Genomic DNA, 22,586 nt, shown 5'->3' with positions numbered 1-22,586 from the left:
TGCTCCCTGACCCTGTTTTTCTCCTGCCGTGTCCCTGCAGGGCTCCTCATCCCTTTTTTATGGATTTCTCCATCTCTCGGTCCTTTTCCCTGTACCTTTCTTTCTCTGCTCCTCAGTCCTTCTCCCTCATCTTATTTTTATCTTTCTGTTCCTCCGTCCTGCTCCCCATCCCTGTATTTTCGTTCTCTGCATCTGCTGCTCCAGTAATGACTGCTGAGTTGTCCCAGGGGAAGGGTGAGTGTATAGGCAGCAAGCCCCAGAGCAGGCTCGCTCCCGGGACTTATACGCATTAACGAATAAACAGCTTCTGTCTCCTTTGCCCTCACGGCTGTGGTTGTAGTCCTTTGGACTTGGTGAGTGGCTGTCAGAGAGTCCAGGGGAGCAGGCTACTTCGTGGGTGTAAGGGGCTGTGGCTGCAGCTGTGGGCTGGGGCTGGAGGAGCCCCAGGTGGGGCCAGTGAGGCTGGTGGTGATGGCCCCTCCCTGTAAAGGGGCTGCTACTGGTGCTGCCCTGCCCTGCCCTGCCCGGGTCAGTGTGAGCCAAGGGAGGAGCGGAGCAGTCACGGAGCGTGGCCAGGCTGCAGCTGCAGGGAGGGAGAAAAGGTGAGCGGGGCAGGGCGTCCCTTTTGGACCGCGAACGTCCCGGGCGGTGGTGGCCCCGGGGGTGGGGGGTGCCTCTGCCGAGTGCCAGGGTCGGGTGCTGGGGACTGGCTGGGGGCCAGGGAGCCCCTGCGGAGGGAGGGGCACGGGGTCCGGTGGCGGAGCTGCGCAATGAACTGGCGGGGAAAGCCCCGGGGAAGGTGGCAGGGCCGGCGGGGGCCTTGTCGGATGCGTGGGGCGGCAGGGAAGCGGCGGGGCCGTGCCGTGTGGGAACCAGGAGGCGGGGGCAGCCCGGGGCCGGAGCCGGGGGAAGGGGCGGGGGGCTGCGCAGTGTCGGAGCCGGGCGGCGCGGGCAGCCCGGAGCAGCGCTGTGGAGCGCGGGGGCTGCGCTCGCGTCTCGGCGGGCTTCCGAGTGCGGCGGAGGGCGGGTACTGCAGGTGTCCCTGCAGGGTCAGGAAGCAGGGCGGGCTGCCTCTGGCGGCATGCCGGGAGCTGCCGGTCGGCGGGGGGTTGTTCGAGAGCATGCCGGGAGGTGTAGTCTTCCGGCAGGGGGCTGCCAGGCGGCCATGCTGCGTTTGTCAGTGCATGCCGGGAGGTGTACTTTTGGCGGAGAAGATGTGCGTCGGTAGCGCATGCGCAGTGTGGCGCTCGCCCGTGCTCACTGCTGCCGCCTGGTGAACACCGCCGGTACTGCAGGCGGGGCGCCGTGGGTGCGCGGCCGCGTGCCGGTGAGGGCGATGCGCTCCCGCGGTGCCTGCGAGGTGCTGCCCCCCGGTAAGGAAAAGCCGCTGCCGCCCGACGTGCACGCTGTCGGCGGGTGCTGGGCGCGGCGCCGGTGCCAGGCAGGCGTGCAGCAGTGCTGCCGCCGCCTGCCAGCGGTGGGCGAGGGCCGAGGCCGCCGGTGAGGAGCGAGGCCTTGGGCGTGTGCGGGGATGTCTCCTGCCCGCCGGCGCCCAGGGTTGGCGAGACGGGAGGCTGCGAACCGCCCGCTGCGGCAGGCTCCCGCTCAGCTGGAGGCGAGCCGGGTCTGGGCAGCCCCTGGGAGCCAGCCGAGAGCTGGCAGAAGGGAAGAGGGGAAGGAGGCGGACACCCGCCCAGGCGCAGCCACCGGCGGCCCCCCCAACTCACGAGAGCTCCCCCCGAGCCTCCCCCGGCCCCGCAGCTGCCCCCAGCGCCGGCACCTCCCCTGAGGCCTGTCCCGTAGCCCCAGGCCGCCCCCAAGCCCTGTCACGATGGCGGCAAGCTGGCCCTCGAACGCGCTTGGTTCTCCCTTAACGACGCGGGCGCCGTTAGCAGCCCTGCCAGGAAGGAGCTACAGCCCCTCCGTGTAGAAGGGCTGCAGCCCCAGGGGATGGTGCTGCTGTGGCATGCCTGTTTGAGAAAGCTGATGAGCTGCTGCAAGGATGGTTTCCAACCGAGCAGTGCAACAGGTTGACAGTCAGTTGGAGTCAGTCCCCATCGAGGCAGCTCCCGGGCGTTTTTGGAGAGCTGGTGGAGAGGAAGCAGGAAGAGAGGCAGGAGATGGCTGCCCCCACCCCTCCAGGTACCTGGAGGCCTTCCCACCCCCGCAGCCACAGACTGCCCCCGAGGCCTGTCCTCAGGGCAGGGAGCTGGCCCTTGAATAGGCTTTATTCTCCATAAAAGCAGGTGCCATTAGCATGAGTTTGGGGAAAGAGCAGCGGCTCCAGGAGCACCTGCAGCAGGAGGGCTTCCTGCCTGAGGAGAGCTACCATAATCGCTAGGGATAACAGCTGCTTGTTCTTTCCCTCTCCCAGAGGCAGCACTGAGGACTTGGTTGTCGGTTTGTCTCCGGGGATGTTGTTCACGCATCTGGCTCAGGTTTGTGTGGCTTGCCTTTGCCCTCATCCTCGTAGCAGCTTGGGCGAAAAGGGACAGCTGGAGGGCTTACTGACTGTGGGCAGGAGCTGCCGCGGCTGAAGCTGGAGAGGCCAGAAAAAGGTAAAGTGCCTGAAGAATAAAACCCAGGGGATCCAGCTGACAGCCGCCTCCAGCTGCGGACAGGAGAGAGCCTGCCTCTCCGGGTGAGGAAGGATCCCTCTTAGCGTAGTCCTCAGCAGATCGGATCACCAGTGTGCGCAGCAGGGTCTCTACGCGTAACCAAAAGCGCGGGATGGTTATGGAGCGTGTGCGCGTGTGAGGCTATGTATGTGGGAAGCCTCATGTTGTAAGGGCTGTAAGATGCCAAACTAGACTTTTAGGTGGACGACAGTCAATGGACCGGAGCCACAGAGGAGGAAGGGAGGGGGAGAGAGAGACAGAGAAAGATGCACCTGAACTGTCAAATTCTCCAAGCAGCTCCGAGAGCGGGAGCTGCATTGAGTCCTGGGGCCCTGTCGCCTCTCTTCTGCATCCCAGTCCCTCCCTGTCCCCCCCCCTTTCTCTTTCTCTCACTGCTGTCATTTTTGCCGCTTCCCTGTACCTCTCCCTCTCTCCTTCTCCAAGTCTCCCTCTTCCCCTGTCATTCTGCCTCTCCATCTTCTTCTTTCTGTGCTTCTGCCCTGTTCCCCCTCACGCTTTTTTTTTATCCTCTGTCTCTGTCCTGCAGCCCGTCACTCTTTTTGTCTTTCTCCGCCTGTCCGTCTGTCTTCCTGTCCCAATTCTTTTTATTTCCTCCCTGCCTGCCTTTTAGCCCTTCACAATTCCCACCCCCCGCACCTCTCTCTGTCTGGCGCCATGTCCCTATTTTGAAATTCCTCTCTCTCTGCCCTGTATTCTAGATATACTTTTTCTGTCTTAGATTTTCTCATTCCAGGTCCCTGTCCCTGTGTTTGAATTTCTTCCCTCTCTGGCCTATAGCCTGTTTTTTCCCCTTTACCGTTCTCTCTCTGTCTGGCTCCCTGTCCTTTAGTTCCTCTGTCTCTGCCCTTTTAGCTCATGGAGGTTTTTTGGTATTTCTCAGTCTCTTTCTGTCCACCTCACTGTCCCCTTTTTTTAACTCCTCCCTCTCTGCCCTGTGGCCCATCGCTATTCTTTGCTCTTCTCCATCTCTCTCGGCCTGCTTCCCGGTCCCTTCCTCCTCTCTGGCCTGTAGCCCATGGCTATTTTTTTTTTTTTTTTCTTCCGCTCTGCTTCTGTCTCTCTCTGTGGCTCCCTTTCCCTATTCTTCAATCCCCCCTCTTTGTCCCGTAGCAGCTGGCTGTTGTATTGTCTTGGTAGCTGGGGTGGGTAGGGGCTGCAGGGCTGGGTTCTGTGAGAAGACACCAGGAGTTGCCCCCGCGTTGGATGCAGCCAGTTCCAGCTCAGAGACCGCTCTGCTGCTGGTCAAAGCTGAGCCCATCAGCAATGCTGATAGTGCCTCTGGGATGACGTATTTAAGAAGGGCTAAAAAATGCTGTGCAGAAGCTGTGATAGAGAAAATGCGAGTGTGAAACAGCCCTGCAGACTGTGTGTAGCTTTGTGGTTTGGTTTGTGCTGTGTACCTGTCCACCTTCCCCCCATCATTTGTTGTCCCGGCTCCCTGTCCCTGTTGTTTCATTCCTCCCTCCCTGCCCTGTTCTTTGTTGCTTTTTTGTCTCTCTCTCTCTCTCTTCCTCTCTGTGGAAAGGGCATCTGCCTGACCATTGCTGAAGAGAGAGACAAGAGACTGGCAGCCAAGCAGGTGAACTGCAGCTTGGGCCGCCAGTGGTCCTTTCAGTATATTAATTAAACCATTTACCAAATGGCTGTGTGACTGGCTGGGGAGCATCGCAGGGCTGAGGGGAGCCGTGCCATGCCAGTGCGAGGCCACACTCTGCTCTCTGGAAGGGCCTGCTGGTCTGGGGAGGCTCCTGGCGATCCGAGCAACTGCCAGAGCCATCTTCCAGAAAGGTGAGGAGGAGCGGTGGGAGAACCTCCAGGCTGCTCTGACCCCGGGAAGGTGGTTGCACAACCGCTCCTGGATGTCGTTCCCAGGGACGTGCTGGAGGAGCAGGGGACTGGGAAGAGCCAGCTGGGCTCTTCCCGGGGCCAATGGTGCCAGACAGGCTTGAGGCCCTCTGGGATTGCCCCCGACCGGGGCCCTGAGCAGAGAGGGGAGGCTCTGCAACCAGCACCAGCGGTGGGTGGTACATTGGCCGGTCAGTTGGGCGCCAGGGGTGGTGGCGCTCGGCGTCCCAAGCCTGGCTGGCGGCTGCTTACAGGGGAGGTCCCTGACGGGCTGCTCTTGTTCAGTGGCTTTCCTCAGAGGTGGAGCGTGCAAGGGATCGCGCTGCCAGCCAGGCCAGGGGAGGTCCCCACGCTGGGGGTGGCAGTGGCGATGCTGGCGGTTGGGCTGCTCTTGGGAGGGACTTGGCTGGAGCAGTGGAATGGGCTGCCGGGGACCCCAGGAAGTCTGGCAAAGGCAAGCGCCAAGCACTGGCCTGGGGATGGGCAGAGGTGCGGCTGGGGCCGGGTGGCTGGATAGCAGCAGTGGCTGTGGGAAAGGCCCCGGAGTCCAAGGCGCACAGGGGTGGGCAGCGTGCCTGGGCAGCAAGGACAGGCCTGCAGCCCGGGCTGTGCTGCAAAGGCGTGGGTGGCACCGTGGGGAAGGGGTTCCTCCGCGCCGCTGGGCCCAGGGGAGGCCGTGCCTGGGCGCTGGCTGTGGGCTGGGGCTGCCCGGGTCCCGGCAGACACAGCCACGGTGGAGCGAGGCCAGCGGAGGCCCCAGCTGGTTGGGAGCTGGAGCACCGGAGGCACGGGCAGAGGCCAAGGGCGTAGGCTCTGCTCAGCCTGGAGAAGAGGGAGCACAGGGGCTCTCCAGCTCTGCTCGCCTGTCTTTCTCCCGAGATGGAACAGGTGCTGACGAGCACTGGGGGAAAATTGTCATCTTTTATTGGCCTCGGAAAGCTTTCACAGCCGAGCGGAGGCTGGCAGCAGAATGTCCTCAGGGCAGCTGAATGCCTGGGGCGCTATCCATGCACCCATCCCTCGCGTGCCTCCCCTTGCCACTCCTTGTGGATGCTGTGCAGGCTCAGGGCCAGCTGCCATCTTCGGAGAGCCACATGGTGCTGGCAGCGGGGCGCTGTTCCTCTTGCTGTCCCATGATGCAGGTACAGCGGAAAGCTGTGCGCAGAGCCCGGAGCGCCCTCCTGAAGAAGGAGGGCCATCGCCGTCGAGCTGGGGGGTGTGGGAGTGCGGCCATGCCTGTGGGGGAAGGAGAGCTGTAGGCAAGGGGCTCCTCTCCTTGAGGCTCTCCAGCCAAGGGAGACTCGGTGTCCTGAGGCGCTGCAGGTGTTCTTGCTGCCGTTGCCACACCCGTGCTTTGTGCCAGGTCCCGCTGTGGTGCCGGCTGCTGCCTGGGACTCTGGCTCGCAGTGAAAGCCTTGCCCAGGGCCTCATTCACGAGGCACCGGGCTGTCTCCCGCAGAGCTGCCTCATAGGCTGCGGGGCTGTGCGGGGCAGGTTCCTGGCTCTCTGCCTGCGCTGCTCTTGAAGCCTGGGCGTGCAGGAGGGTGGCCATGCCTGTGGGGGAAGGAGAGCTGTAGGCAAGGGGCTCCTCTCCTTGAGGCTCTCCAGCCAAGGGAGACTCGGTGTCCTGAGGCGCTGCAGGTGTCCTTGCTGCCGTTGCCACATCCATGCTTTGCGCCAGGTCCCGCTGTGGCACCGGCTGCTGCCTGGGTCCCCGGCTCCCAGTGAAAGGCTTGCCCAGGGCCTCATTCACGAGGCACCGGGCTGTCTCCCGCAGAGCTGCCTCATAGGCTGCGGGGCTGTGCGGGGCAGGTTCCTGGCTCTCTGCCTGTGCTGCGCCGGCCTGCTCGCCCAAGACAGGAGAAGCTGGTGCCTTGCCCTCCACTTGTGCCCCGGGAGCACAGTGCCCCTCTTCCTCAGGAGCTCTGGCCAGGGCAGAAGCTGCCAGCTCGGGATCCGTGAGCCCTGCCGGGGCAGGAGACGCGCTCTGCAGGTCGCTGTCTGCCTCTCCTGCTGCCTCTGTGCCTGTGCTGCTGGGCCAGCTGGGCCCCTCCTGGGGACCAGTGTGGTCATCCTGGAAGAGCTCCGGGACCAAGGGGTTGACCCAGATGTTGTAGAAGGTGGTGTCTTCCCCTTGGGACAGCTCTCTGTTGCTGCCTTCTTCCCACTCCTCCTCCTCGGCCAAGGCCCCTGGCTTGTCCTCTGGCACTTGTGGGACTGTCCCCCCTGCTGCCCCCGCCTGCTGCTTGCTGGGGGCATGAGCTTCCAGCTGCTCCAGCACATCCTGCTTGCTGGTGGCGTCCTTCAGGAGCTCCACGTGTGTCAGCTCTGGCTGCCACGGGTTGGAAAATGAGTTCTCCTTGCAGATCTGAAAGGAGAGGGGGGGGATTTGTAAAGGTAGCCTGGCTGCCACCAGGAAATGCCTGCTGGGGACTGGCCAGCAGCAGCTGCTGGGACAGGGATGCTGGAGATGATCAGGCTGCATCTGTGCGGCCCAGCGGCTGGCCCCAGGTAGAGGGAGGCTTCGTCCCATGCCATCCCGTGCCATCCCATCCTTGGCCCTCACCTGGCTGGGTCTGACGCTGAGCTGCCCCAACTGCGTCAGGGAGGAATGGTGCTCCCTGCCCTCCTGCTGCTGGAGCTCACTCTCCTCTAGGCCATCCTGCTGCTGCTGCAGGGTGGCTTTCCTGAGCTGCGCCAGGCAGCTCCTCTCCAGCTCCTCCAGAGGCTCCATCTTGATGGATGGGATGGTCAGATGCTCCTCAACAGCCTTGTGGTGCACCTGCAACGACCTGCCATTGATGCACGCCACCGGCGTTGCTGGGTCATGCTCTGCCGCTCTTTCCCAGTGCCCAGGCTCCGCGTGCCTGCCCAGGGAGGCTGGCACAGGGGTCCTGCTGGCAGCACCGATGCCTTTGTGTGCATGGGGATCAGGCGTGGGCTGAGCTGCAGGGGCCTCCCTGCTGTCGGCCACCCAGACCTCGTCTGTTCTTGCTGTTGTTGCCACAGCCCTGCTGTGTGTCCGGTCCCGCAGTGGCGCTGGCTGCTGGCTGTGTCCCCGGCTCCCAGTGAAAGCCTTGTCCAGGGCCTCATTCACGAGGCACCGGGCTGTCTCCTTCAGAGCTGCCTCATAGGCTGCGGGGCTGTGCGGGGCAGGTTCCTGGCTCTCTGCCTGTGCTGCTCTTGAAGCCTGGGCGTGCAGGAGCGTGGCCATGCCTGTGGGGGAAGGAGAGCTGTAGGCAAGGGGCTCCTCTCCTTGAGGCTCTCCAGCCAAGGGAGACTCGGTGTCCTGAGGCGCTGCAGGTGTCCTTGCTGCCGTTGCCACATCCATGCTTTGTGCCAGGTCCCGCTGTGGCACCGGCTGCTGCCTGGGTCCCCGGCTCCCAATGAAAGGCTTGCCCAGGGCCTCATTCACGAGGCACCGGGCTGTCTCCCGCAGAGCTGCCTCATAGGCTGCGGGGCTGTGCGGGGCAGGTTCCTGGCTCTCTGCCTGTGCTGCGCCGGCCTGCTCGCCCAAGACAGGAGAAGCTGGTGCCTTGCCCTCCACTTGTGCCCCGGGAGCACAGTGCCCCTCTTCCTCAGGAGCTCTGGCCAGGGCAGAAGCTGCCAGCTCGGGATCCGTGAGCCCTGCCGGGGCAGGAGACGCGCTCTGCAGGTCGCTGTCTGCCTCTCCTGCTGCCTCTGTGCCTGTGCTGCTGGGCCAGCCGGGCCCCTCCTGGGGACCAGTGTGGTCATCCTGGAAGAGCTCCGGGACCAAGGGGTTGACCCAGATGTTGTAGAAGGTGGTGTCTTCCCCTTGGGACAGCTCTCTGTTGCTGCCTTCTTCCCACTCCTCCTCCTCGGCCAAGGCCCCTGGCTTGTCCTCTGGCACTTGTGGGACTGTCCCCCCTGCTGCCCCCGCCTGCTGCTTGCTGGGGGCATGAGCTTCCAGCTGCTCCAGCACATCCTGCTTGCTGGTGGCATCCTTCAGGAGCTCCACGTGTGTCAGCTCTGGCTGCCATGGGTTGGAAAATGAGTTCTCCTTGCAGATCTGAAAGGAGAGCGGGGGGATTTGTAAAGGTAGCCTGGCTGCCACCAGGAAATGCCTGCTGGGGACTGGCCAGCAGCAGCTGCTGGGACAGGGATGCTGGAGATGATCGGGCCGCATCTGTGCGGCCCAGCGGCTGGCCCCAGGTAGAGGGAGGCTTCGTCCCATGCCATCCCGTGCCATCCCATCCTTGGCCCTCACCTGGCTGGGTCTGATGCTGAGCTGCCCCAACTGCGTCGGGGAGGAATGGTGCTCCCTGCCCTCCTGCTGCTGGAGCTCACTCTCCTCTAGGCCATCCTGCTGCTGCTGCAGGGTGGCTTTCCTGAGCTGCGCCAGGCAGCTCCTCTCCAGCTCCTCCAGAGGCTCCATCTTGATGGATGGGATGGCCAGATGGCTGGGTCCCCGGCTCCCAGTGAAAACCTTGCCCAGGACCTCACTCACGAGGCACCAGGCTGTGTCCTTCACTGCAGGGCTGTGTGGGCCATGCCTCCAGCTCTCCAGCCTCGTGGCTGTGTCCCGGTCACCATGGATGCCCCGAGCAGGGGGGACAAGCTGTTGGTGGCCACGGGCTGTGGTGCTGATGGCCGTTTCCCTGCCCCTGGCAGAAGATGCAGAGGGTGCTGCTGGCAGAGGCGGCAGCTTGGGGCAGGTGCTGGCAGCTCCTGGTAGCCGAGCTGCGGGTTCGTGCCTGGGTGCTGCTGCCTGCCTGGGGAGAGGCGGCAAGGCTGGCAGACGGTCTGCCTCGTCCCGCGTCACCCTGCTGCAGGGCGGTGCCACCCTGCGCGCCAGGCTGTCCGTCTGCAAGAGAAGCCGAGGAGAGAGGCTGTGTGACTGTGGGCCTTGCCCCCGGGGCCCCAGCTTGAAGTGCTCCTGCAGCTGGGCTCCCCTGCCAGCCCCCCCGGGCAGCGCTCAGCCCCGCAGGCGGCTGCCGCCCTGCTCCAGAGCCGCCTGGGGAGAGGGCTGGTCCCCCTGTGGCCCACTACGACTCCCGGGAGTGCCGGCATGGGGGGCTCAGCTTGCTACAGGGCCCGGGCCCGCCTGTCCCCTCCTGCACCTCCCGCCTGCCCGTCGGCAGCTCCTGGGCTCGGGAAGACGTTAGGCCCTGTCTCCCTCGGGCTCCCTACCTGTGCGCGGTGGCTCCCAGCGGCCTGCGAGCTTCCTGGGCAGGGGAGCCGTGGCAGTCTGTCCCCGTGGAGGGATGAGACTCTGCTCTGTCTGCCCTGCGGCTCTCCCTGGGGCTGTCTGCGGTCCATCTGCGGGCAGGAGGAGGAGGAGGCATGGGATGGAGGTGGCTGCCTTGGCACAGCGGCTGCTACAGTGCCAGCAAGCCTGTCCCCGGCACCAAGGCAGCTCCGTGCGGCCCCGTCCCACCACCGGCCTCTCCCTCCTGCCCCGTCCCTCACCTGGCGCCTCCTCTGCCGGCTCTGCGGCCTGTCGGTGGACTGGGATTGGGCTGTCGCCTCCTCATCCATGGGCATCTTTGGCGTCCTCTGCCGCAGACCTGCCACGGGCACCCAGGGGAGATACTGCCTCCTGAGGGAGGTGCTCTCCTGGGAGTGGGCACCCCAGGGCTCTCGCTCCTTAAATGCCCCCACGGTCATCGCGGGGACCCCCGTCACAATGGCCTCTGGGCACGACGACGCCCCCACATCACAAAGCCCCGGCGGTCGCTGTGGAGACGCCCGCGCCCACTACCGGCTGGGACCGGCACGGGGCAGCCCCTGCTCTCCCCTCACAGACGCCCCAGCAGGCCCGAGCCGACACCTCCCACGTACCCCCGGTGCCCGCGGCCTCTGCAGAGCCCCGAATTGCCCCGGCATGTCTCATGAGACCCCCACCTGGAGTACTGTGTTCAGCTCTGGAGTCCTCAGTACAGTCAAGACACAGACCTGTTGGAGCAGGTCCAGAGGAGGGCCACAAAAATGATCAGAGGGATGGAAAACTTCTATGAGGAAAGGCTGAGAGAGTTGGGGTTGTTCATCCTGGAGGAGAAAAGGCTCTGGAGAGACCTTATTGCGGCTTTTCAATACTTAATGGGGGCTTAAAAGGAAGTTGGGGACAGACGTTTTAGCAGGGCCTGTTGCGACAGGACAAGGGGTAATGGTTTTAAACTAAAACAGAGTAGGTTCAGACTAGATGTAAGGAAGGAATTTTTTATGATGAGGGTGGTGAAACACTGGCACAGGTTGCCCAGAGAGGTGGTAGACGCCCCATCCCTGGAAACATTCAAGGTCAGGTTGGACGGGGCTCTGAGCAACCTGATCTAGTGGAAGATGTCCCTGCTCATTGTGGGGGCGAGGGGGGGTGTGTGTTGCAGTAGATGACCTTCAAAGGGCCCTTCCAACCCAAACTATTCCATGATCGCTGGTTTTTCGTTCTCCATCTCTTTGTCCTGATCTTGCTCTCCCTCTGTATTCGTCAATCCCTCCGGCTTGTTGCCTATCTCTTTCTCTCCTTCCTTCCTTATTCCTCTCATTCAATTTCTCTCTCAGTCCATCTGTTTTGCCCCACGCTCATCATTTTCCCTCTTTTTCCCTCTGTCCTGCTCCCTGACCCTGTTTTTCTCCTGCCGTGTCCCTGCAGGGCTCCTCATCCCTTTTTTATGGATTTCTCCATCTCTCGGTCCTTTTCCCTGTACCTTTCTTTCTCTGCTCCTCAGTCCTTCTCCCTCATCTTATTTTTATCTTTCTGTTCCTCCGTCCTGCTCCCCATCCCTGTATTTTCGTTCTCTGCATCTGCTGCTCCAGTAATGACTGCTGAGTTGTCCCAGGGGAAGGGTGAGTGTATAGGCAGCAAGCCCCAGAGCAGGCTCGCTCCCGGGACTTATACGCATTAACGAATAAACAGCTTCTGTCTCCTTTGCCCTCACGGCTGTGGTTGTAGCCCTTTGGACTTGGTGAGTGGCTGTCAGAGAGTCCAGGGGAGCAGGCTACTTCGTGGGTGTAAGGGGCTGTGGCTGCAGCTGTGGGCTGGGGCTGGAGGAGCCCCAGGTGGGGCCAGTGAGGCTGGTGGTGATGGCCCCTCCCTGTAAAGGGGCTGCTACTGGTGCTGCCCTGCCCTGCCCTGGCAGGGTCAGTGTGAGCCAAGGGAGGAGCGGAGCAGTCACGGAGCGTGGCCAGGCTGCAGCTGCAGGGAGGGAGAAAAGGTGAGCGGGGCAGGGCGTCCCTTTTGGACCGCGAACATCCCGGGCGGTGGTGGCCCCGGGGGTGGGGGGTGCCTCTGCCGAGTGCCAGGGTCGGGTGCTGGGGACTGGCTGGGGGCCAGGGAGCCCCTGCGGAGGGAGGGGCACGGGGTCCGGTGGCGGAGCTGCGCAATGAACTGGCGGGGAAAGCCCCGGGGAAGGTGGCAGGGCCGGCGGGGGCCTTGTCGGATGCGTGGGGCGGCAGGGAAGCGGCGGGGCCGTGCCGTGTGGGAACCAGGAGGCGGGGGCAGCCCGGGGCCGGAGCCGGGGGAAGGGGCGGGGGGCTGCGCAGTGTCGGAGCCGGGCGGCGCGGGCAGCCCGGAGCAGCGCTGTGGAGCGCGGGGGCTGCGCTCGCGTCTCGGCGGGCTTCCGAGTGCGGCGGAGGGCGGGTACTGCAGGTGTCCCTGCAGGGTCAGGAAGCAGGGCGGGCTGCCTCTGGCGGCATGCCGGGAGCTGCCGGTCGGCGGGGGGTTGTTCGAGAGCATGCCGGGAGGTGTAGTCTTCCGGCAGGGGGCTGCCAGGCGGCCATGCTGCGTTTGTCAGTGCATGCCGGGAGGTGTACTTTTGGCGGAGAAGATGTGCGTCGGTAGCGCATGCGCAGTGTGGCGCTCGCCCGTGCTCACTGCTGCCGCCTGGTGAACACCGCCGGTACTGCAGGCGGGGCGCCGTGGGTGCGCGGCCGCGTGCCGGTGAGGGCGATGCGCTCCCGCGGTGCCTGCGAGGTGCTGCCCCCCGGTAAGGAAAAGCCGCTGCCGCCCGACGTGCACGCTGTCGGCGGGTGCTGGGCGCGGCGCCGGTGCCAGGCAGGCGTGCAGCAGTGCTGCCGCCGCCTGCCAGCGGTGGGCGAGGGCCGAGGCCGCCGGTGAGGAGCGAGGCCTTGGGCGTGTGCGGGGATGTCTCCTGCCCGCCGGCGCCCAGGGTTGGCGAGACGGGAGGCTGCGAACCGCCCGCTGCGGCAGGCTCCCGCTCAGCTGGAGGCGAGCCGGGTCTGGGCAGCCCCTGGGAGCCAGCCGAGAGCTGGCAGAAGGGAAGAGGGGAAGGAGGCGGACACCCGCCCAGGCGCAGCCACCGGCGGCCCCCCCAACTCACGAGAGCTCCCCCCGAGCCTCCCCCGGCCCCGCAGCTGCCCCCAGCGCCGGCACCTCCCCTGAGGCCTGTCCCGTAGCCCCAGGCCGCCCCCAAGCCCTGTCACGATGGCGGCAAGCTGGCCCTCGAACGCGCTTGGTTCTCCCTTAACGACGCGGGCGCCGTTAGCAGCCCTGCCAGGAAGGAGCTACAGCCCCTCCGTGTAGAAGGGCTGCAGCCCCAGGGGATGGTGCTGCTGTGGCATGCCTGTTTGAGAAAGCTGATGAGCTGCTGCAAGGATGGTTTCCAACCGAGCAGTGCAACAGGTTGACAGTCAGTTGGAGTCAGTCCCCATCGAGGCAGCTCCCGGGCGTTTTTGGAGAGCTGGTGGAGAGGAAGCAGGAAGAGAGGCAGGAGATGGCTGCCCCCACCCCTCCAGGTACCTGGAGGCCTTCCCACCCCCGCAGCCACAGACTGCCCCCGAGGCCTGTCCTCAGGGCAGGGAGCTGGCCCTTGAATAGGCTTTATTCTCCATAAAAGCAGGTGCCATTAGCATGAGTTTGGGGAAAGAGCAGCGGCTCCAGGAGCACCTGCAGCAGGAGGGCTTCCTGCCTGAGGAGAGCTACCATAATCGCTAGGGATAACAGCTGCTTGTTCTTTCCCTCTCCCAGAGGCAGCACTGAGGACTTGGTTGTCGGTTTGTCTCCGGGGATGTTGTTCACGCATCTGGCTCAGGTTTGTGTGGCTTGCCTTTGCCCTCATCCTCGTAGCAGCTTGGGCGAAAAGGGACAGCTGGAGGGCTTACTGACTGTGGGCAGGAGCTGCCGCGGCTGAAGCTGGAGAGGCCAGAAAAAGGTAAAGTGCCTGAAGAATAAAACCCAGGGGATCCAGCTGACAGCCGCCTCCAGCTGCGGACAGGAGAGAGCCTGCCTCTCCGGGTGAGGAAGGATCCCTCTTAGCGTAGTCCTCAGCAGATCGGATCACCAGTGTGCGCAGCAGGGTCTCTACGCGTAACCAAAAGCGCGGGATGGTTATGGAGCGTGTGCGCGTGTGAGGCTATGTATGTGGGAAGCCTCATGTTGTAAGGGCTGTAAGATGCCAAACTAGACTTTTAGGTGGACGACAGTCAATGGACCGGAGCCACAGAGGAGGAAGGGAGGGGGAGAGAGAGACAGAGAAAGATGCACCTGAACTGTCAAATTCTCCAAGCAGCTCCGAGAGCGGGAGCTGCATTGAGTCCTGGGGCCCTGTCGCCTCTCTTCTGCATCCCAGTCCCTCCCTGTCCCCCCCCCTTTCTCTTTCTCTCACTGCTGTCATTTTTGCCGCTTCCCTGTACCTCTCCCTCTCTCCTTCTCCAAGTCTCCCTCTTCCCCTGTCATTCTGCCTCTCCATCTTCTTCTTTCTGTGCTTCTGCCCTGTTCCCCCTCACGCTTTTTTTTTATCCTCTGTCTCTGTCCTGCAGCCCGTCACTCTTTTTGTCTTTCTCCGCCTGTCCGTCTGTCTTCCTGTCCCAATTCTTTTTATTTCCTCCCTGCCTGCCTTTTAGCCCTTCACAATTCCCACCCCCCGCACCTCTCTCTGTCTGGCGCCATGTCCCTATTTTGAAATTCCTCTCTCTCTGCCCTGTATTCTAGATATACTTTTTCTGTCTTAGATTTTCTCATTCCAGGTCCCTGTCCCTGTGTTTGAATTTCTTCCCTCTCTGGCCTATAGCCTGTTTTTTCCCCTTTACCGTTCTCTCTCTGTCTGGCTCCCTGTCCTTTAGTTCCTCTGTCTCTGCCCTTTTAGCTCATGGAGGTTTTTTGGTATTTCTCAGTCTCTTTCTGTCCACCTCACTGTCCCCTTTTTTTAACTCCTCCCTCTCTGCCCTGTGGCCCATCGCTATTCTTTGCTCTTCTCCATCTCTCTCGGCCTGCTTCCCGGTCCCTTCCTCCTCTCTGGCCTGTAGCCCATGGCTATTTTTTTTTTTTTTTTCTTCCGCTCTGCTTCTGTCTCTCTCTGTGGCTCCCTTTCCCTATTCTTCAATCCCCCCTCTTTGTCCCGTAGCAGCTGGCTGTTGTATTGTCTTGGTAGCTGGGGTGGGTAGGGGCTGCAGGGCTGGGTTCTGTGAGAAGACACCAGGAGTTGCCCCCGCGTTGGATGCAGCCAGTTCCAGCTCAGAGACCGCTCTGCTGCTGGTCAAAGCTGAGCCCATCAGCAATGCTGATAGTGCCTCTGGGATGACGTATTTAAGAAGGGCTAAAAAATGCTGTGCAGAAGCTGTGATAGAGAAAATGCGAGTGTGAAACAGCCCTGCAGACTGTGTGTAGCTTTGTGGTTTGGTTTGTGCTGTGTACCTGTCCACCTTCCCCCCATCATTTGTTGTCCCGGCTCCCTGTCCCTGTTGTTTCATTCCTCCCTCCCTGCCCTGTTCTTTGTTGCTTTTTTGTCTCTCTCTCTCTCTCTTCCTCTCTGTGGAAAGGGCATCTGCCTGACCATTGCTGAAGAGAGAGACAAGAGACTGGCAGCCAAGCAGGTGAACTGCAGCTTGGGCCGCCAGTGGTCCTTTCAGTATATTAATTAAACCATTTACCAAATGGCTGTGTGACTGGCTGGGGAGCATCGCAGGGCTGAGGGGAGCCGTGCCATGCCAGTGCGAGGCCACACTCTGCTCTCTGGAAGGGCCTGCTGGTCTGGGGAGGCTCCTGGCGATCCGAGCAACTGCCAGAGCCATCTTCCAGAAAGGTGAGGAGGAGCGGTGGGAGAACCTCCAGGCTGCTCTGACCCCGGGAAGGTGGTTGCACAACCGCTCCTGGATGTCGTTCCCAGGGACGTGCTGGAGGAGCAGGGGACTGGGAAGAGCCAGCTGGGCTCTTCCCGGGGCCAATGGTGCCAGACAGGCTTGAGGCCCTCTGGGATTGCCCCCGACCGGGGCCCTGAGCAGAGAGGGGAGGCTCTGCAACCAGCACCAGCGGTGGGTGGTACATTGGCCGGTCAGTTGGGCGCCAGGGGTGGTGGCGCTCGGCGTCCCAAGCCTGGCTGGCGGCTGCTTACAGGGGAGGTCCCTGACGGGCTGCTCTTGTTCAGTGGCTTTCCTCAGAGGTGGAGCGTGCAAGGGATCGCGCTGCCAGCCAGGCCAGGGGAGGTCCCCACGCTGGGGGTGGCAGTGGCGATGCTGGCGGTTGGGCTGCTCTTGGGAGGGACTTGGCTGGAGCAGTGGAATGGGCTGCCGGGGACCCCAGGAAGTCTGGCAAAGGCAAGCGCCAAGCACTGGCCTGGGGATGGGCAGAGGTGCGGCTGGGGCCGGGTGGCTGGATAGCAGCAGTGGCTGTGGGAAAGGCCCCGGAGGCCAAGGCGCACAGGGGTGGGCAGCGTGCCTGGGCAGCAAGGACAGGCCTGCAGCCCGGGCTGTGCTGCAAAGGCGTGGGTGGCACCGTGGGGAAGGGGTTCCTCCGCGCCGCTGGGCCCAGGGGAGGCCGTGCCTGGGCGCTGGCTGTGGGCTGGGGCTGCCCGGGTCCCGGCAGACACAGCCACGGTGGAGCGAGGCCAGCGGAGGCCCCAGCTGGTTGGGAGCTGGAGCACCGGAGGCACGGGCAGAGGCCAAGGGCGTAGGCTCTGCTCAGCCTGGAGAAGAGGGAGCACAGGGGCTCTCCAGCTCTGCTCGCCTGTCTTTCTCCCGAGATGGAACAGGTGCTGACGAGCACTGGGGGAAAATTGTCATCTTTTATTGGCCTCGGAAAGCTTTCACAGCCGAGCGGAGGCTGGCAGCAGAATGTCCTCAGGGCAGCTGAATGCCTGGGGCGCTATCCATGCACCCATCCCTCGCGTGCCTCCCCTTGCCACTCCTTGTGGATGCTGTGCAGGCTCAGGGCCAGCTGCCATCTTCGGAGAGCCACATGGTGCTGGCAGCGGGGCGCTGTTCCTCTTGCTGTCCCATGATGCAGGTACAGCGGAAAGCTGTGCGCAGAGCCCGGAGCGCCCTCCTGAAGAAGGAGGGCCATCGCCGTCGAGCTGGGGGGTGTGGGAGTGCGGCCATGCCTGTGGGGGAAGGAGAGCTGTAGGCAAGGGGCTCCTCTCCTTGAGGCTCTCCAGCCAAGGGAGACTCGGTGTCCTGAGGCGCTGCAGGTGTTCTTGCTGCCGTTGCCACACCCGTGCTTTGTGCCAGGTCCCGCTGTGGTGCCGGCTGCTGCCTGGGACTCTGGCTCGCAGTGAAAGCCTTGCCCAGGGCCTCATTCACGAGGCACCGGGCTGTCTCCCGCAGAGCTGCCTCATAGGCTGCGGGGCTGTGCGGGGCAGGTTCCTGGCTCTCTGCCTGCGCTGCTCTTGAAGCCTGGGCGTGCAGGAGGGTGGCCATGCCTGTGGGGGAAGGAGAGCTGTAGGCAAGGGGCTCCTCTCCTTGAGGCTCTCCAGCCAAGGGAGACTCGGTGTCCTGAGGCGCTGCAGGTGTCCTTGCTGCCGTTGCCACATCCATGCTTTGCGCCAGGTCCCGCTGTGGCACCGGCTGCTGCCTGGGTCCCCGGCTCCCAGTGAAAGGCTTGCCCAGGGCCTCATTCACGAGGCACCGGGCTGTCTCCCGCAGAGCTGCCTCATAGGCTGCGGGGCTGTGCGGGGCAGGTTCCTGGCTCTCTGCCTGTGCTGCGCCGGCCTGCTCGCCCAAGACAGGAGAAGCTGGTGCCTTGCCCTCCACTTGTGCCCCGGGAGCACAGTGCCCCTCTTCCTCAGGAGCTCTGGCCAGGGCAGAAGCTGCCAGCTCGGGATCCGTGAGCCCTGCCGGGGCAGGAGACGCGCTCTGCAGGTCGCTGTCTGCCTCTCCTGCTGCCTCTGTGCCTGTGCTGCTGGGCCAGCTGGGCCCCTCCTGGGGACCAGTGTGGTCATCCTGGAAGAGCTCCGGGACCAAGGGGTTGACCCAGATGTTGTAGAAGGTGGTGTCTTCCCCTTGGGACAGCTCTCTGTTGCTGCCTTCTTCCCACTCCTCCTCCTCGGCCAAGGCCCCTGGCTTGTCCTCTGGCACTTGTGGGACTGTCCCCCCTGCTGCCCCCGCCTGCTGCTTGCTGGGGGCATGAGCTTCCAGCTGCTCCAGCACATCCTGCTTGCTGGTGGCGTCCTTCAGGAGCTCCACGTGTGTCAGCTCTGGCTGCCACGGGTTGGAAAATGAGTTCTCCTTGCAGATCTGAAAGGAGAGGGGGGGGATTTGTAAAGGTAGCCTGGCTGCCACCAGGAAATGCCTGCTGGGGACTGGCCAGCAGCAGCTGCTGGGACAGGGATGCTGGAGATGATCAGGCTGCATCTGTGCGGCCCAGCGGCTGGCCCCAGGTAGAGGGAGGCTTCGTCCCATGCCATCCCGTGCCATCCCATCCTTGGCCCTCACCTGGCTGGGTCTGACGCTGAGCTGCCCCAACTGCGTCAGGGAGGAATGGTGCTCCCTGCCCTCCTGCTGCTGGAGCTCACTCTCCTCTAGGCCATCCTGCTGCTGCTGCAGGGTGGCTTTCCTGAGCTGCGCCAGGCAGCTCCTCTCCAGCTCCTCCAGAGGCTCCATCTTGATGGATGGGATGGTCAGATGCTCCTCAACAGCCTTGTGGTGCACCTGCAACGACCTGCCATTGATGCACGCCACCGGCGTTGCTGGGTCATGCTCTGCCGCTCTTTCCCAGTGCCCAGGCTCCGCGTGCCTGCCCAGGGAGGCTGGCACAGGGGTCCTGCTGGCAGCACCGATGCCTTTGTGTGCATGGGGATCAGGCGTGGGCTGAGCTGCAGGGGCCTCCCTGCTGTCGGCCACCCAGACCTCGTCTGTTCTTGCTGTTGTTGCCACAGCCCTGCTGTGTGTCCGGTCCCGCAGTGGCGCTGGCTGCTGGCTGTGTCCCCGGCTCCCAGTGAAAGCCTTGTCCAGGGCCTCATTCACGAGGCACCGGGCTGTCTCCTTCAGAGCTGCCTCATAGGCTGCGGGGCTGTGCGGGGCAGGTTCCTGGCTCTCTGCCTGTGCTGCTCTTGAAGCCTGGGCGTGCAGGAGCGTGGCCATGCCTGTGGGGGAAGGAGAGCTGTAGGCAAGGGGCTCCTCTCCTTGAGGCTCTCCAGCCAAGGGAGACTCGGTGTCCTGAGGCGCTGCAGGTGTCCTTGCTGCCGTTGCCACATCCATGCTTTGTGCCAGGTCCCGCTGTGGCACCGGCTGCTGCCTGGGTCCCCGGCTCCCAGTGAAAGGCTTGCCCAGGGCCTCATTCACGAGGCACCGGGCTGTCTCCCGCAGAGCTGCCTCATAGGCTGCGGGGCTGTGCGGGGCAGGTTCCTGGCTCTCTGCCTGTGCTGCGCCGGCCTGCTCGCCCAAGACAGGAGAAGCTGGTGCCTTGCCCTCCACTTGTGCCCCGGGAGCACAGTGCCCCTCTTCCTCAGGAGCTCTGGCCAGGGCAGAAGCTGCCAGCTCGGGATCCGTGAGCCCTGCCGGGGCAGGAGACGCGCTCTGCAGGTCGCTGTCTGCCTCTCCTGCTGCCTCTGTGCCTGTGCTGCTGGGCCAGCCGGGCCCCTCCTGGGGACCAGTGTGGTCATCCTGGAAGAGCTCCGGGACCAAGGGGTTGACCCAGATGTTGTAGAAGGTGGTGTCTTCCCCTTGGGACAGCTCTCTGTTGCTGCCTTCTTCCCACTCCTCCTCCTCGGCCAAGGCCCCTGGCTTGTCCTCTGGCACTTGTGGGACTGTCCCCCCTGCTGCCCCCGCCTGCTGCTTGCTGGGGGCATGAGCTTCCAGCTGCTCCAGCACATCCTGCTTGCTGGTGGCATCCTTCAGGAGCTCCACGTGTGTCAGCTCTGGCTGCCATGGGTTGGAAAATGAGTTCTCCTTGCAGATCTGAAAGGAGAGCGGGGGGATTTGTAAAGGTAGCCTGGCTGCCACCAGGAAATGCCTGCTGGGGACTGGCCAGCAGCAGCTGCTGGGACAGGGATGCTGGAGATGATCGGGCCGCATCTGTGCGGCCCAGCGGCTGGCCCCAGGTAGAGGGAGGCTTCGTCCCATGCCATCCCGTGCCATCCCATCCTTGGCCCTCACCTGGCTGGGTCTGATGCTGAGCTGCCCCAACTGCGTCGGGGAGGAATGGTGCTCCCTGCCCTCCTGCTGCTGGAGCTCACTCTCCTCTAGGCCATCCTGCTGCTGCTGCAGGGTGGCTTTCCTGAGCTGCGCCAGGCAGCTCCTCTCCAGCTCCTCCAGAGGCTCCATCTTGATGGATGGGATGGCCAGATGGCTGGGTCCCCGGCTCCCAGTGAAAACCTTGCCCAGGACCTCACTCACGAGGCACCAGGCTGTGTCCTTCACTGCAGGGCTGTGTGGGCCATGCCTCCAGCTCTCCAGCCTCGTGGCTGTGTCCCGGTCACCATGGATGCCCCGAGCAGGGGGGACAAGCTGTTGGTGGCCACGGGCTGTGGTGCTGATGGCCGTTTCCCTGCCCCTGGCAGAAGATGCAGAGGGTGCTGCTGGCAGAGGCGGCAGCTTGGGGCAGGTGCTGGCAGCTCCTGGTAGCCGAGCTGCGGGTTCGTGCCTGGGTGCTGCTGCCTGCCTGGGGAGAGGCGGCAAGGCTGGCAGACGGTCTGCCTCGTCCCGCGTCACCCTGCTGCAGGGCGGTGCCACCCTGCGCGCCAGGCTGTCCGTCTGCAAGAGAAGCCGAGGAGAGAGGCTGTGTGACTGTGGGCCTTGCCCCCGGGGCCCCAGCTTGAAGTGCTCCTGCAGCTGGGCTCCCCTGCCAGCCCCCCCGGGCAGCGCTCAGCCCCGCAGGCGGCTGCCGCCCTGCTCCAGAGCCGCCTGGGGAGAGGGCTGGTCCCCCTGTGGCCCACTACGACTCCCGGGAGTGCCGGCATGGGGGGCTCAGCTTGCTACAGGGCCCGGGCCCGCCTGTCCCCTCCTGCACCTCCCGCCTGCCCGTCGGCAGCTCCTGGGCTCGGGAAGACGTTAGGCCCTGTCTCCCTCGGGCTCCCTACCTGTGCGCGGTGGCTCCCAGCGGCCTGCGAGCTTCCTGGGCAGGGGAGCCGTGGCAGTCTGTCCCCGTGGAGGGATGAGACTCTGCTCTGTCTGCCCTGCGGCTCTCCCTGTGGCTGTCTGCGGTCCATCTGCGGGCAGGAGGAGGAGGAGGCATGGGATGGAGGTGGCTGCCTTGGCACAGCGGCTGCTACAGTGCCAGCAAGCCTGTCCCCGGCACCAAGGCAGCTCCGTGCGGCCCCGTCCCACCACCGGCCTCTCCCTCCTGCCCCGTCCCTCACCTGGCGCCTCCTCTGCCGGCTCTGCGGCCTGTCGGTGGACTGGGATTGGGCTGTCTCCTCCTCATCCATGGGCATCTTTGGCGTCCTCTGCCGCAGACCTGCCACGGGCACCCAGGGGAGATACTGCCTCCTGAGGGAGGTGCTCTCCTGGGAGTGGGCACCCCAGGGCTCTCGCTCCTTAAATGCCCCCACGGTCATCGCGGGGACCCCCGTCACAATGGCCTCTGGGCACGACGACGCCCCCACATCACAAAGCCCCGGCGGTCGCTGTGGAGACGCCCGCGCCCACTACCGGCTGGGACCGGCACGGGGCAGCCCCTGCTCTCCCCTCACAGACGCCCCAGCAGGCCCGAGCCGACACCTCCCACGTACCCCCGGTGCCCGCGGCCTCTGCAGAGCCCCGAATTGCCCCGGCATGTCTCATGAGACCCCCACCTGGAGTACTGTGTTCAGCTCTGGAGTCCTCAGTACAGTCAAGACACAGACCTGTTGGAGCAGGTCCAGAGGAGGGCCACAAAAATGATCAGAGGGATGGAAAACTTCTATGAGGAAAGGCTGAGAGAGTTGGGGTTGTTCATCCTGGAGGAGAAAAGGCTCTGGAGAGACCTTATTGCGGCTTTTCAATACTTAATGGGGGCTTAAAAGGAAGTTGGGGACAGACGTTTTAGCAGGGCCTGTTGCGACAGGACAAGGGGTAATGGTTTTAAACTAAAACAGAGTAGGTTCAGACTAGATGTAAGGAAGGAATTTTTTATGATGAGGGTGGTGAAACACTGGCACAGGTTGCCCAGAGAGGTGGTAGACGCCCCATCCCTGGAAACATTCAAGGTCAGGTTGGACGGGGCTCTGAGCAACCTGATCTAGTGGAAGATGTCCCTGCTCATTGTGGGGGCGAGGGGGGGTGTGTGTTGCAGTAGATGACCTTCAAAGGGCCCTTCCAACCCAAACTATTCCATGATCGCTGGTTTTTCGTTCTCCATCTCTTTGTCCTGATCTTGCTCTCCCTCTGTATTCGTCAATCCCTCCGGCTTGTTGCCTATCTCTTTCTCTCCTTCCTTCCTTATTCCTCTCATTCAATTTCTCTCTCAGTCCATCTGTTTTGCCCCACGCTCATCATTTTCCCTCTTTTTCCCTCTGTCCTGCTCCCTGACCCTGTTTTTCTCCTGCCGTGTCCCTGCAGGGCTCCTCATCCCTTTTTTATGGATTTCTCCATCTCTCGGTCCTTTTCCCTGTACCTTTCTTTCTCTGCTCCTCAGTCCTTCTCCCTCATCTTATTTTTATCTTTCTGTTCCTCCGTCCTGCTCCCCATCCCTGTATTTTCGTTCTCTGCATCTGCTGCTCCAGTAATGACTGCTGAGTTGTCCCAGGGGAAGGGTGAGTGTATAGGCAGCAAGCCCCAGAGCAGGCTCGCTCCCGGGACTTATACGCATTAACGAATAAACAGCTTCTGTCTCCTTTGCCCTCACGGCTGTGGTTGTAGCCCTTTGGACTTGGTGAGTGGCTGTCAGAGAGTCCAGGGGAGCAGGCTACTTCGTGGGTGTAAGGGGCTGTGGCTGCAGCTGTGGGCTGGGGCTGGAGGAGCCCCAGGTGGGGCCAGTGAGGCTGGTGGTGATGGCCC

At 63.3% G+C, this 22,586-nt stretch overlaps 1 protein-coding gene across 1 annotated transcript in view; it reads right to left on the bottom strand.

Moving 5' to 3' along the window:
- Positions 1 to 2,421: 2,421 nt before the first annotated feature.
- LOC132320936 (uncharacterized) overlaps positions 2,422 to 22,586 on the bottom strand; it is a 40,858-nt gene continuing 20,693 nt past the window's right edge. Inside the window, 7 exon segments of the mRNA XM_059834578.1 lie at positions 2,422 to 2,476; positions 5,439 to 5,539; positions 5,541 to 5,738; positions 9,915 to 10,061; positions 18,801 to 18,974; positions 19,332 to 19,406; positions 20,969 to 21,115. Of these exon segments, the coding sequence (XP_059690561.1) occupies positions 2,422 to 2,476; positions 5,439 to 5,539; positions 5,541 to 5,738; positions 9,915 to 10,061; positions 18,801 to 18,974; positions 19,332 to 19,406; positions 20,969 to 21,115 (897 nt within the window).

The sequence above is a fragment of the Gavia stellata genome, unplaced genomic scaffold (assembly GCF_030936135.1).
Source record: "Gavia stellata isolate bGavSte3 unplaced genomic scaffold, bGavSte3.hap2 HAP2_SCAFFOLD_195, whole genome shotgun sequence".
Lineage (NCBI taxonomy): Eukaryota > Metazoa > Chordata > Aves > Gaviiformes > Gaviidae > Gavia > Gavia stellata.
The sequence above is the reverse complement of the archived record's forward strand: the minus strand, read 5'-3'. Positions and strand labels throughout refer to the sequence as shown.